The 14693-nt window shown below is 55.0% G+C and overlaps 1 protein-coding gene across 2 annotated transcripts in view; it reads right to left on the reverse strand.

Annotated features, from left to right (window-relative positions):
• Nucleotides 1-14693, reverse strand: part of KCNN1 (potassium calcium-activated channel subfamily N member 1) — a 36608-nt gene that overhangs the window by 6144 nt on the left and 15771 nt on the right. Inside the window, exons 4-8 of one of the 2 annotated variants that reach the window (XR_012513418.1) lie at nucleotides 14267-14685; nucleotides 11391-11532; nucleotides 7785-7895; nucleotides 6041-6143; nucleotides 2143-2212 (exon numbers count right to left, since the gene is read on the reverse strand). Coding sequence is in view for 1 of the 2 variants with exons in the window: in XM_074384396.1 (XP_074240497.1) it covers nucleotides 2143-2212; nucleotides 6016-6143; nucleotides 7785-7895; nucleotides 11391-11532; nucleotides 14267-14685 (870 nt within the window). In the remaining variant the exon portion in view is untranslated. Of the gene's footprint in view, nucleotides 1-2142; nucleotides 2213-6015; nucleotides 6144-7784; nucleotides 7896-11390; nucleotides 11533-14266; nucleotides 14686-14693 lie in introns of both variants that reach the window. The other variant, XM_074384396.1, reaches the window with a different exon arrangement.

Raw genomic sequence — 14693 nt, forward strand, 5'->3', positions numbered from 1 at the left:
TCAAGTGACCAGCCTCACTTGGCCTTCCAAAGTACAGATATTACAGGCATGAGCCACAGCACCCAGCCCCAGTTTCTTGTGCAATCAATTTTAATTTCCTGACAGATGTTTAATTGCTATACAAATAAGCTTTCTCCCAAGGCTATCATTTGAATTTATACCCATAGCAAAGGAATTTTGTTTTTCTCTTCCTTTTCAGAGCTTGAACTGAGGTGGTATGCCTAAATCTAGAAATACCTCTTTACCCATTTAGCCCTGTAACTATATACTCTTTTTTTGTTGTTGTTTTTTTTAAAAGATGGGATTTTGGCCGGGCGCGGTGGCTTACGCCTGTAATCCCAGCACTTTGGGAGGCCCAGGCTGGCGGATCACGAGGTCGAGAGATTGAGACCATCCTGGTCAACATGGTGAAACCCCGTCTCTACTAAAAATACAAAAATTAGCTGGGCATGGTGGCGCGTGCCTGTAATCCCAGCTACTCAGGAGGCTGAGGCAGGAGAATTGCCTGAACCCAGGAGGCGGAGGTCACAGTGAGCCGAGATCGCGCCATTGCACTCCAGCCTGGGTAACAAGAGCGAAACTCTGTCTCAAAAAAAATAAATAAATAATAAATAAAAAATAAAATAAATAAAAAGACGGGATTTCACCATGTTGGCCAGGCTGCTCTTAACTCCTAACCTCAGGTGATCCACCTGCCTTGGCCTCCCAAAGTGCTGAGATTATAGGTGTGAGCCAACGCGCCTGACCTATATACTCTTCTTAAAATTTTTATGATTTTTTAAAATTATTACCCTTTTTTGAGACAGGATCTCACTCTGTCGCCCAGTTTGGAGTGCAGTGGTGCATCTCGGCTCACTGCAGACTGACTCTCCCAAGTTCACGCGATCCTCCTGCCTCGGCCCCCAAATAGCTGAGATTACAGGCACCCACCACCACGCCTGGCTAATTTTTGTATTTTTTGTAGAGATGGGGTTTTGCCATGGTGCCCAGGCTGGTCTTGAACTCCTGAGCTCAAACAATCCACCCGCCTCGGCGTCCCAAAGTGCTGGGATTACAGATGTGAGCCACTACATCCGGCCTAATTTTAAAGTTATGTTATTATATTTAAAAATATTGTTATATTTAAAATTCTTATTTTTAGAGATGGGGGTCTCACTTTGCCCAGGCTGGAATGCAGGGGTGCCATCATAGCTCACTGAAGCCTCGAACTCCTGACTGACCTCAGGTGATTCTCCTGCCTCAGCCTCCCTAGTTGCTGGGATTATAGGTGTAGCCATGATGCCGGCTAAAACGATTTTCTTTTCTTTTCTATTCTTTTTTTAATTTTTTTACTTTTTTTTTTTTTTGAAATAGAGTTTAGCTCTTGTTACCCAGGCTGGAGTGCAATAGCACGATCTCGGCTCACCGCAACCTCTGCCTCCTGGGTTCAAGCAATTCTCCTGCCTCAGCCTCCTGAGTAGCTGGGATTACAGGCACGCGCCACCACGCCCAGCTAATTTTTGTATTTTTAGTAGAGACGGGGTTTCACCATGTTGGCCAGGATGGTCTCAATCTCCTGACCTCGTGATCCGCCCTCCTCAGCCTCCCAAAGTGCTGGGATTACAGGCGTGAGCCACCGCGCCCGGCCTAAAACGATTTTCTTAGAGGCTAAAACTATTTAAATAAAAAGCAGCTGCCAATGTTAAAAAGTAAAGATTTTATACAAGATTTCAATGTACAGAGTCTCTCTCACCATCAGGCTCTCTGGCCACAGTGGGTCTTTTTTGTTTATCTGCTTCTGTTTGAGCTGGAGTCTTGCTCTGTTGCCCAGGCTGGAGTACAGTGGCTCAATCTCAGCTCACTGCAACCTCCACCTCCCCGGTTCAAGCCATTCTTCTGTCTCAGCCTCCCAAGCAGCTGGGATTACAGGCATGTGGCCACCACGCCCAGCTAATTTTTATATTTTTAGTAAAGACAGGGTTTCACCGTGTTGGCCAGGCTGGTCTCGAACTCCTGACCTCAAGTGATCTGCCCACCTCGGCCCCCCAAAGTGCTGGGATGACAGGCGTGAGCCGCTGCGCTCAGCCCACCGTGGGTCCTTGTACCCTCCTCCAGCAGGAGCCCCACCTGCCCTGCCCAGGCCTCCCTGCCCCACCCGCTCACCTTGGCCAGGTCCGTGAGCGTGTTAGCCTGGTCGTTCAGCTTCCCTTGCTCAATCTTCACACTCCGGAGCCTGCGGGACAGAGGGTGGGGGAGGGGTTAGCTGGGTTCCCATGGAGGCTGCTGTGGGGGCGGGGTCTCTCATGCATCCACCTGGGGTCACCTAGGGACATGCACCAGAGGAGGAGGTGGGACTTGGGAGATGGATTCCCTACGGTCCATTCCCTCCCAGCACACAGCGGGTGTGTCAGGGCTAGGAGTCAGCCTGGCCACTGCTCACACTGCCCACTGGCCAGTCCCGTCCGCGGCCCAGCTCAGGACTGTCCCAGGAAGTTGGATCCCAGACCAAGGTGAAGCCTGCACCGATCTATGGAGCAGACGTGAACCCTGCCTGCCTCTGAGGCTGGGGTTGGCACGCCCCGGGAGTGCCCCTGTCTGTGACCACCATGCGACCCCGATTTCCGAGCCCCACCGAGCCCCCGGGAGAAGACTTACTTCTGAGCCCTGGCAGGACCGGGCGGAGCAGGAGAAAAATCACAAGGTAAGTTTAACCTCAGCACACCTGTGCGGTAAGTACCCAACCCTGCCCACCTCCCGGGGGCGCCGCCCCAGGGCCCCGAGCGGGGTTCCCAGATGGCCGAGGGGCTGTCCTTGCTCTGGGGAAGTGCCCAGCCTCTGAGGGTTCTGTGCCAGCCCCTCAGGGACACGCCTGTCCTGCCCCCTGTCCCGAAGGTGGTGTTTCCTTCAGAAAACTATGCCCACGCCATCTCCCAAGGGGGAAACTGAGGCTCAGAGGGGGAGAGCCTCTTCCCATCCACAACCCAGCAGGATTTGAACCCGCACTTGCTACTTGGCATTGGTGCCTCTGGTCTCTGGATAGCCGGCCACAGGGAGACTTGGTTAAGATACGTCTTCGTCCCTTTGGTTTTTTTTTTGTTTTTTTTTTGAGACAGAGTCTCACTCTGTCGCCCAGGCTGGAGTGCAGTGACATGATCTCAGTTTACTGCAACCTCTGCCTCCTGGGTTCAAGCCATCCTCATGCCTCAGCCTCTCGAGTACCTGAGATTACAGGCTGCACCACCACACCCGGCTGATTTTTGTATTTTTTGTAGAGACGGGGTTTCACCATGTTGGCCAGGCTGGTCTTGAACTCCTGACCTCAAGTGATCCACCCACCTCAGCCTCCCCAAATGCTGGGATTACAGGCCTGAGCCACCTGGCCTGGCCTTAAATTTCTTAGAGATGAAGTCTCTCACTAGGGGAGCCACTCTTGGCTTCTCAGAAACCTCCCTGTTCGATTGCTTTTTCTTTTTTCTTCTTTAAGAAGACACACTCAACCAGGTGCAGTGGCATTACGCAAAGTGGTGGGTGCCTATAATCCCAGCTACTCAGAAGGCTGAGGCAGGAGAATTGCTTGAACCCAGGAGGTTGCAGCGAGCCGAGATCGCGCCATTGCACTCCTGCCCGGGGGACAGAATGAGACGTCTCAAAATAAAAAAGGATGGGGGGAAGATTAGGACCACATGAGGACACGCAGGGAGATGATGAGGGTTGGAGTGCTGTGTCTACGAGCGAGGCAAGGAACAGACCCTTCTCTAGCGCCTTTGGAAGAAGCAAGGCCCAGAGACTCTTTTTCTTGAGACGGAGTGTCGCTCTTGTTACCCAGGCTGGAGTGCAATGGCGCGATCTCGGCTCACCGCGACCTCCGCCTCCTGGGTTCAGGCAATTCTCCTGCCTCAGCCTCCTGAGTAGCTGGGATTACAGGCACGCGCCACCATGCCCAGCTAATTTTTTGTATTTTTAGTAGAGACGGGGTTTCACCATGTTGAGCAGGATGGTCTCGATCTCTTGACCTCGTGATCCACCCGCCTCGGCCTCCCAAAGTGCTGGGATTACAGGCGTGAGCCACCGCGCCCCGGCCCGGAACTTTTATTTATTTACTTATTTTAATATATTTTTTAGTTTTTGAGGCGGACTCTTCCTCTGTCGCCCAGGTTGGAGTGCGGCGGTGCGATCTCAGCTCACTGCAACCTCTGCCTCCTGGGTTCAAGCAATTCTCCTGGCTCTGCCTCCTAAGTATCTGAGACTACAGGTGCCTGCCACCACACCAGGCTAATTTTTATATTTTTAGTAGAGACAGGGTTTTGCCATGTTGGCCAGGCTGGCCTCGAACTCCTGACCTTAGTTGATCCACCCGCCTTGGCCTCTCAAAGTGCTGGGATTACAGGCGTGAGCCACTGCGCCCGGCCATATACATACATGTATATACACACACATATACATATATATACACTTTTAAGGCAGGATTTTGTTCTGTGGGCCAGGCTGGAGTGCAGTGGCACAATCACAGCTCACTGCAACCTCGACCTCCTGGGCTCAAGCAATCCTCCCACCTCAGCCTCCCAGGTAGCTGGCACCATAGACATGTGCCACTACACTGGACTAATTTTTTTTTTATTTTTATAGAGACAGGGTCTCACTTTGTTGCCTAGGCTGGTTGCAAACTCCTGACCTCAAGCGATCCTCCTGGCTCAACCTCCAAAGTGCTGGATTGCGAGGCGCGAGCCACCACGCAAGCTTTATTATTTTTTTTACATACCATGGGGTCTCACTATGTTGCCCCGGCTGGTTTCCAAATCTTGGCCTCAATCAGTCTTCCCGCCTCGGCCTCCAACAGGGCAGGGATTATAAGCATCAGCCACCATGCCCAGCCAAGCAGTCATTTGAGGAATTTAAATGTAAACCCAGCCTGTGACCCAGGCTCTGCTGTAAGTGATGTTGGATATGGCTCATGGGATTTTTTTGTTTTGAAGTCTCGCTCTGTTGTCAGGCTGGAGTGCAATGACATGATCTCGGCTCACTGTAACCTCTGCCTCCCAGGTTCAAGTGATTCTCCTGTCTCAGCCTCCTGAGTAGCTGGGATTACAAGCATGTGCCACCACGCCTGGCTAATTTTTTTTTTTTTTTTTGTATTTTTAGTATATTTTTAGTAGAGACAGGGTTTCACCATGTTGGTCAGGCTGGTCTCGAACTCCTGACCTTGTGATCCACTCGCCTCAGCCTCCCAAAGTGTTGGGATTACAGGCGTGGGCCACCACACCTGGCTGGATGTGGCTCATGGGATTTTAAAAAAGCTTCCTTGTGACTTTGATGAGCAGCCAAGGATTTAGAGCTACTTTATTAAATAATTCTCAGGGCAAAGAAACAACACAGGAAATCAAGTAATTTCTTTCTTTTTTTGAGAGGGGGTCTCACTCTGTCACCCAGGCTGAGTGCAATGGCGCAATCATAGCTCACCGTAGCCTTGACTTTGAAGGATCAAGTGATCTTCCCACCTCAGCCGCCCTAGTAGCTGGGACCACAAATGCATGCCACCACCCAGCTAAGTTCTTAGTTTTTGTAGATGACCTCTCCCTGTATTGCCAAGGATGCTCTTGAACTCCTAGTCTCAAGCGATCTTCCTGCCTCCCACAGTGCTGGGATTACAGGCACGAGCCATCGCACCCGGCCCAATTCAGTTCTAGTTACCCCGCATGATCCCATGGATCAGACTACAGATTTAATTATGAGCTTCCTGGCAGACAAAGCAAAAATTGGAAATCGCTTCAAAATCTAAAGGGTAAGAATCATTCTGGTTATTCCAGAGAATAAAATACACATCCTGCCACTTACTGAGTAGTGTTCATGCCTTAGCAGAACCCATCATGTGCCTCCCTCTGAAGATCCTCCCATCCCACACAGCTCAGAAAATGCAGGCCCCAACCAACGGACCACCCGTCCCCGGCAGGGAGCCATGAAGAGGCCACACTGAGCTTCGGGGGCTGCCTCCGCGCCATGTGGACACAGAAACGTGAGCTGGAAAGGTGCTGGACTTACTGATGGATGGCTTGGAGGAACTTACGCTGGTGTTTTCGAACCCGGGATTGGTCTGGCTTCTTCACCAGCCTGGTATGTTTGTAGATGAGCCACGTCTCCCTGAGAACGTTAGCAGCGGCGTTTTTCACCTAGGGCCAGAAAAAGAACAGTTCGTTAGGGTTGGTACAAAATTCTGAAAGGCTCCAGAAATGTCTAGAATCTTCCAGAAACTTCTAGAAACTTCTGGAAATGCCTCTCAGGGTCCCTGGGCTGTAAAGCAGGGCCATGCTTGCACAGCAACATCTGTGCAGTGTGTGTCTACCTACTACAAATCACTCACCATGGGCCAGGCCCCTTCTATGTACCATGCAAATTTTTTTTTCTTTTTTTGAGATGGAGTCTCGCTCAGTCACTCAGGCTAGAATGCAGTGGTGTGATCTCACGTCACTGCATTTTTTTTTTTTTTTTTTTTTAAAGACAGGGTTTCACCATGTTGGTCAGGCTGGTTTCAAACTCCATATCTCAAGTGATCCACCCGCCTTGGCCTCCAAAGTACTTGAATTACAGGGGTGAGCCACCTCACCCGGCTCAGATTTTTTTTTTTTTTTTTTTTGAGATACAGTCTTGCTCTGTCACCCAGGCTAGAATGCAGTGGCACAATCTCACCTCAATGCAACCTCCACCTCCCAGGTTCAAGCGATTCTCCTGCTTCAGCCTCCCTGGTAGCTGGGATTACAGGCGCCTGCCACCATGCCTGGCTGATTTTTGTATTTTTACTAGAGATGGGGTTTCGTCATGTTGGCCAGGCTGGTTTCAAACTCTTGATCTCAAGTGATCTGCCCGCTTTGGCCTCCCAAAGTGCTGGGATTACAGGCGTGAGCCACCGCACCCAGCCACCATGCAGATGTTAACTCAGTGAATCAGCATATGTCTTCATCTCCCTCACTTTATATATGGGGAAGCTGAGGCACAGAGCAGTCATCTGCTAGGGTCACGCAGCTCTCAAATTGCATAAGGCAGTCTGGCCCCAAGCCTCTCACTGCGTGCCCACGCTGAGCACAAGGGTAGATGCCACGACGTCTCTGCACAACTCACAGGTGGGTGTCTGGTAGCAGAGCCAAGCACAGTTTTTTTTTTTTTTTTTTGAGACGGAGTTTCGCTCTTGTTACCCAGGCTGGAGTGCAATGGCGCGATCTCGGCTCACCACAACCTCCGCCTCCTGGGTTCAAGCGATTCTCCTGCCTCAGCCTCCCAAGGAGCTGGGATTGCAGGCATGTGCCACCACGCCCAGCTAACTTCTTGTATTTTTAGTAGAGCTGGGGCTTCAACATGTTGGTCAGGCTGGTCTCGAACTCCTGACCTCAGGTGATCCGCCCACCTTGGCCTCCCAAACTGGATCACAGGCGTGAGCTATTGTGACAGGGCTTTTTTTTTCCTTTTTAAGACAGAGTCTTTGTCACCCAGGTTGGAGTGCAACGGTGCCATCTCGGCTCACTGCAACCTCCGCTTCCCAGGCTCAAGTGACTCTCCTGCCTCAGCCTCCCAAGTAGCTGGGACTACATGCCTCCGCCCGCCACCATGCCAGGCTAATTTTTGTAGTTTTAGTAGAGACAGTTTCGCCATGTTGGCCAGGCTGGTCTCGATCGCCTGACCAGCACAGTCTTGACACGGGGCTCTATGGTAACCTGTGGGCACATGTGCGTGCCCGGCAGGTACAGAGGGAAAGCAGGGAAGTTCTACACTCGCTGACAAGGTCAGGAGGCAGCCTCCACGGGAACCGCGGTCCTCACCCGCTTGGTGAGCTGAGTGTCCATCATGAAGTTATGCACATGCTTCTCAGCCTTGGTGAGCTCCAGCTTCCGGGCCACCACGGCCACCACGAGCGCCGTGCAGCCAGCTCCCTGTGTGCAGGGCAGAGGGGGGCACATCAGCGTCCTGTCTCGACGTCGCTCCCTCCTCCAGGAAGCCTGCCCAGATTGCGGCCTCCCCATTCCCTGAGCCAGCAGTGTGAATGGATGCCATCTACTGAGCTCACTGAATCTACTTGCTTCCTATTCGTCAAATGTCGGGGGAACCATGTCCCCAAACATTAGCTCATTCGACCCCAGCAACTTCAGGAGGTAGGATGATCGTTTTTGTTTGTTTGTTTGTTTGTTTGTTTGTTTGAGATGGAGTCTCGCTCTGTCACCCAGGCTGGACCGCAGTGGAACTATCTCAGTTCCGTGCAAACTCTACCTCCCGGGTTCAAGCAATTCTCCTGCCTCAACCTCCTGAGTAGCTGGAATTACAGGCATGCGCCACCACGCCTGGCGAATTTCGTGTGTGTCTTTTCAGTAGAGACGAGGTTTTACCAGGTTGGTCAGGCTGGTCTTGAACTCCTGACCTTAGGTGATTCCCTTGCCTCAGCCTCCAAAAGTGCTGGGATTACAGGGGTGAGCCACTGCACCTGGCTTTTTTTTTTTTTTTTGTAGAGCTATGGGGTCTCACTATGTTGCCCGGGCTGGTCTCAGATTCCTGGCCTCAAATGATCCACTTGCTGCCTGTATTTTTTTTTTTTTTTTCAAGACAAGAGTCTCACTCTATTGCCCAGGCTGGAGTGCAGTGGCACAATCTCGGCTCACTGCAACCTCTGCCTTCTGGGTTTAAGTGATTCTCCTGCTTAACCTCCTGAGTAGCTGGGATTACAGGCACCTGCCACCACGCCTGGCTAATTTCTTTCCATATTTTTAGTAGAGTCAGGGTTTCACCCTGCTGGCCAGGCTGGTCTTGAACTCCTGACCTCGCGATCCACCCGCCTTGGCGTCCCAAAGTGATGGGATTATAGGTGTGAGCCACCACGCCCAACCAATCTCCTGTATTTTTAATAGAGATGGGGTTTCGCTTCAGCCTCCCACAGTGCTGGGATTATAGGCGTGAGCCATGACTGTGCCCAGTCTCAGACAGGTTTAGATGCCAACACCCTGAGCCTGAGCAGGGTTGGCTTTGAGCACAAGCAAGGGCTCCTGGAGGAAACCCTGTCGCAGTTTCCGGGTTCAGACAAAGGTTCTGAGAGGACCCAGAAGACTGTTCTCAGGAAAAGCCCTGTCAACTGGGACAGATCGACTTGCTGGAAACCTAGAATATTAGACAGCAAGGAAAAAGGATGGACAGCGGCTCTGCAACAGCATGACACACCGCACAGACGCTGCAGGGAGCGACCCACGCTGGGTGACAGCAAAGCCAGACGTGGACCAGGCGCAGTGGCTCACGCCTGTAATCCCAGCACTTTGGGAGGCCGAGGCATGCGGATCACTTGAGGTCAGGAGTTCGAGACCAGCCTGGCCAACATGGAGAAACCCCGTGTCTACTAAAAATACAAAAATTAAGGCTGGGCGCGGTGGCTCAAGCCTGTAATCCCAGCACTCTGGGGGGCCGAGGTAGGCGGATCACGAGGTCGAGAGATCGAGACCATCCTGGTCAACATGGTGAAACCCCGTCTCTACTAAAAATACAAAAAATTAGCTGGGCATGGTGGCGCGTGCCTGTAATCCCAGCTACTCAGGAGGCTGAGGCAGGAGAATTGCCTGAACCCAGGAGGCGGAGGTTGCGGTGAGCCGAGATCACGCCATTGCACTCCAGCCTGGGTAACAAGAGTGAAACTCCGTCTCAAAAAAAAAAAAAAAAAAAAAAAAAAAAAAAAAAAAAAGAAAATACAAAAATTAGCCAAGCGTGGTGGCAGGTGCCTGTAATTCCAGCTACTTGGGAAGCTGTGGCAGGAGAATCACTTGAACCTGGGAGGTAGTGGCTGCAGTGAGCTGAGATTGCGCCCCTGCACTCAGCCTGGGCAACAGAGTGAGACTCCATCTCAAAAAAAAAAAAAAAAAAGCCAAACATGGGCCAGCTGCAATTGCTCAGCCTATAACCCCAGCACCTTGGGAGGCCCAGGAAGGAGGATCACTTGAGCCCAGGACTTTATGACCAGCCTGGGCAACAGAGTGAGACCCCATCTCTACAAAAACATAAAAATAAAATAAAACACGGAAAAGCATTTGTTGGCATGGGCATAAAACACGTTTGGAGAGAAAGAAGGTTCTGGAAGGAGGGGATGGACAGGACCCTTTTGACTGAATCAAGGAAAAGAGAAAGAGGAAGCATCAAAGGATGTCCACGGGCACCCACGGCAGACTGGAGAATCCTTCGGGGGAGACGGGGTGCTGGCTGTGCCCCCTGAATCATGATAGACATACTTCACGGGGACTCAGGGGACACCTTGAAAGTCAGCCAAGCAAGGAGGTTTGGGTTGCAGAAGACACCACCCAGCAGGCTTGGTTTTTTTTTTTAGATGGAGTCTGGCTCGGTTGCCCAGGCTGGAGTGCAGCGGCGCCATCTTGGCTCACCACCCCCACCTCCCGGGTTCGAGCAATTCTCCTGCCTCAATCTCCCAAGTAGCTGGGATTACAGGCACCCGCCACCATGCCCAGCTAATTTTTGTATTTTTAGTAGAGACGGGGTTTCACCATGTGGGCCAGGATGGTCTCGATCTCTTGACCTTGTGATCCACCCGCCTCGGCCTCCCAAAGTGCTGGGATTACAGGCGTGAGCCACCGCGCCCGGCCCAAAATTTGAGACTTTCATTGTACTTGTGACTTTTTTTCTTTTTTCTTTTTGAGACAGAGCCTCGCTTTGTTGCCCAGGCTGGAGTGCAGTGGCACGATCTCAGCTCACTACGACCTCCATCTCCCGTGTTCAAGCCTCAGCTTCACGAGTAGCATGTGCCACCACGCCCAACTAATTTTTGTATTTGTTAGTAGAGATGGGGTTTCACCATGTTGGCCAGGCGGGTCTCGAACTCCTGACCTCAGGTGATCCACCCACCTTAGCCTCCCAATGTGCTGGGATTACAGGCCTGAGCCACAGCGCCTAGCTGTCCCAGTAGGTATTTATAGCACGTCCTTGGCATTCACAGTTCTGGGACTCTCATATAAATAACCGACTTAGCCCTTGCAAAGCAGAGGAAGTAGCATTGGTCACAGCCGAGGAAACTGAGGTACATCAGCATCAAACCCCTTGCCCTGGATCCAAAGGCTGTCAATAAATTGGGCTGTAGAGAATAAACGAGTGACAATGACTCTCTGGTCAGAGTGGACCACAGCTTCTGACTGGGCAGGCATGGTGGGAGCTGCCTATCTAGGCCTGGAAGGACCACAGGGAGAGGTCCTAGGAAGCCTGTGGGTGTGGCTTCCACGTGACATCAAAGGAAAAGCAGGGCAGAGGAGGGGTGGATTGACAGGAGGAACGCTGGCCTGGCATAGCCCGTGACGGGATGCGCGCCCCGTCAGCGAGGTGTATGCAAGGGCTGGTGGAGCGGGTGGCTGGCTGGACCTCCCAGGGTCATGCACATGGGCCCTTGCCCTTACCATGATGCCAGTGAGCAGGCACACGCCCTTCCCGCAGTAGGTGTGGGGCACCATGTCACCATAACCGATGGAGAGAAAGGTGATGGAAATCAGCCACATGGCGCCCAGGAAGTTGCTGGTCACTTCCTGCTTGTCGTGGTACCTGGTGGGAGGGGCCAGGGTGGGAAAAGGGAGGGTTCAGTCAGTTTACACCATCCCCTCTGCCTCCATCACACCCCCTGGGGTGGCGCCAGGGCTGCCGGGCGCTGAGCCCACCTGGCTGCATGGGGGCCGTGTCCTGTGAGCGCAGGACATGTGCACCCTCTCCCCCGACAGCCCTCCCACCTTCCCTTTGCCTGTCCCCCAAGCTGCTTCCCCAGACGGGGCAGAGAGAGGGGCCCAGGTGAGGTTGCATGAACACACAATCCCCCTCCCAAGGACAGACACACACAGAGAGGAGGACAGGTGACTGCGGCACCAGAAGCGGCAGGAGGTGGAGGCAAGGATTCAGGTCAGACACCAGGAAGAACTTCCCCAGCCAGCAAGGCCCCAAGGAGGGAGGAGGACTGTCTGGGGAGGTGGGGGGCTGGAGGATCATGCCCCGGGACTCGAGCGAAGAAGCGATGCCCTGAAGGACATAGGCTGAGGGACAGCATGAGTCCCCGACTCCTCCCTGACGTCAGCCAGAGGGGCTGCGAAGAGGTTCTGCCTGTGGCCATGCTAGGGGGCAGAGGGCTTGGCTCTCTGGGTCTGGGGGTGGCTCTAGGATCTGTTCCCACTCAGCTCTCAGCCTCCAAATCCCCCTGGCCTTGCTCTGGGGGCTGGGCCCCCTCTGACCTGGCTTCCAGCTAAGCCACTCCTTCCCAGGGCTTCGGTCGTCTGAGCCCCAAGCCAGCCTCTGCGGGGTTCAAGGTCAGAGGCCAACTGGGGTAGCACAGATGGAGCAGGATCTTCAGGGGAGGCCTGTGCCAGGCACGGTGGTGCCAGAGCCCAAGGACAGGGCTGGGGTCAGAGGCTCCAGAGGGAAGGAGATGGAGGCCCCCCCAAAGATTGGCTGTTTAGGGGTCCCCACTCCTGCGGAGGTCAAATGCCACTCCAGGAACCTCCAGTCTGGGCTTCTAGGATGCTTGCTGGGTGGGGGCCCAGGGACTGACCCCATCTTATATGGAAACGTCTGAGCCCCAAGCTGCCTGACCCGCAGAGGGCAGGAGGGGCTGGGGGCCCTCTAGCAGGTGAGAGGGTGAGCCCCAGACCCGGAGGGAACAATGAGGAGGGGGGCTGCCACAGGACCACCCAGGAGCAGGGCTGGGGGACATGCGGAAGGCGGGGTTGGGTCAGAGCGAGGCAGGCAAGGGGGCTTGAAGCGTTGGTGCCAGGCTCAGAATTTAGGATTGGCTGCCTGCCCGCCCTGCCCCGTGCCCCTCCCCCACCTGGGGCAGAGCCCTGCAAGGACCCACCTTGGACCTCAGGGTTACCGGATGAGGAGCACCCCATACCCCGACCCTAGTTGTGACCCCACCCTGAGGGGTGCGGAAGGGCTGTGGGAGCTGCCTGGGGGAACATCAGGGGAACCAAGGAGATCCCTGGAAGCCCTGCCAGCCAGAGGAACCGGGGCCTTCATCCCTGAGAGCCTGGGACACCAGGCCCCTGCAGGGGGGCATAGGGGGTGGGAGGCTGGGCCGAGGGATGAGGATGGGATGCTGAGGGCAAGCAGGGGTCCAGCCAGGGGCCTCCACCAGCTAGGCACATGGCAGGGAGACCCTCTCCCAGATAAGGCCCCTCACACCCAGGCCCAGCGGAGCCCCTCCTGCCTCTGAGGCCACCGGGACTCAGGCCTCTGGGCAAGTCCCTTTGCCAGCCAGAGCCTCAGTTTCCCTCTCTGTCAATCGGGTTGACGGCCCACCACCGCCCAGGGGTATGCACAACAGACTCCCCTCCTGCTTGGTGGTCCCCAAGGCGTGGCTAGCTTTCCCTCACCGCAGAACTATTCATTCGTCTATTTTTGTTTGTTGGGGTTGGCCTGCAGTGGCACGACCTCAGCTCACTGACATGCTCCTGCCTCAGCCTCCCCAGTAGCTGGGATTACAGGCACGCGCCACCACGCCCAGCCCAGCCCAGCCCAGCCCAGATCCCTTTAAGTCTTGGGAGGAAACGCGGGGCTCCCAGGGATGAACCGCGCAAACACATCAGAGCCGAGCCCTGCCTTTGTCCCCCGCCCTCCGGACACAAGGGCCCCCGAGACTCAGAGGGGACGCCCAGCGGAGCGCCTGCGCCCGAGATGGGGGGACTGACCCCGACCCACCCTGCCAGGCCCGGCCTCCCTGCCTCCCTCCCCTTGCGGCAGCTAATCTTAAATTCCTGGCGGGTGGGGGATGGCGGCAGCGGTGGCAGCGGCTGCTCTGCGCACACAGCTCAGCCGGCGGTGGGACTCACATGTTTTCCCTACAGTCCGGTGGAGCGGGCAGGGGGGAAAATGAGAGCTGGTTAAACGTGGGAGGTGGGAGACAGAGGAGGGAGGAGGCGTCCCTGTGCCTGCTGCCTCCGCCCCCAGGGCCAGAGAGCAGGGGTCAGCCTCCCGGAGAGCCGAGGGGCCGGCGGGGAGGATGAGGAAGAGGGAGCTGGGGTCCCTCCCTGGTTGAGGGCAGCTGGGGACACAGGGCTGGGTCCCCGGGGAGGATGATGACTGAAGCCACAAACTGGGACACAGGAGGCACCATGGAGGTCTTGCGGTCGGGGGGACGGAAGCGATGGCCAGGGTCAGGGTCGCGGGGAGCTCAGGATTAGGGAAGTCATGAACGGGCACGGAGGTCCCGGGAGAGGGGGGCTGGGGCGGGGGTCCCTGAGGCCATCCTCGGCCCAGGCCCGGGCGTGGGGGGGCTCCGGGGCGGGGGTCGCACCTCTCGCAGACGCGCACGGTCCAGGCCGCGATGATCCAGGAGGAGATGCTGAAGACGAGCAGCACCGTGCCGGGGCAGATGGTCATGAGCGTCTTCATGACGAAGCGCGTGTTGAAGGTGATCTTGTTGAGGGCCCCGATGCTGCGGCTCGAGGCGTCCGTGAAGATCTTGCTGTGCAGAAGCATCACCCGGCCCAGCAGGTAGAGGCGCAGGAACATGGGGATGGACAGCAGCACATCCACGTCGGCCTCGGCCACCGAGGGCGCGTACGTGAAGGCCAGCCGCGCCGTCCACGTGAAGCGGTAGTGGCCGGGCACCGGGTGAATGGCGCACACCGCCAGCTCCAGCGAGATGAGGAACACGCGCTCGCAGGTCATGGCGATGCGCCAGTCATCCGCCCCGTTGTCCACCATGAACAGCTGCGGAG

The sequence above is a fragment of the Saimiri boliviensis genome, chromosome 14 (assembly GCF_048565385.1).
Source record: "Saimiri boliviensis isolate mSaiBol1 chromosome 14, mSaiBol1.pri, whole genome shotgun sequence".
NCBI classification, from domain to species: Eukaryota; Metazoa; Chordata; class Mammalia; order Primates; family Cebidae; genus Saimiri; species Saimiri boliviensis.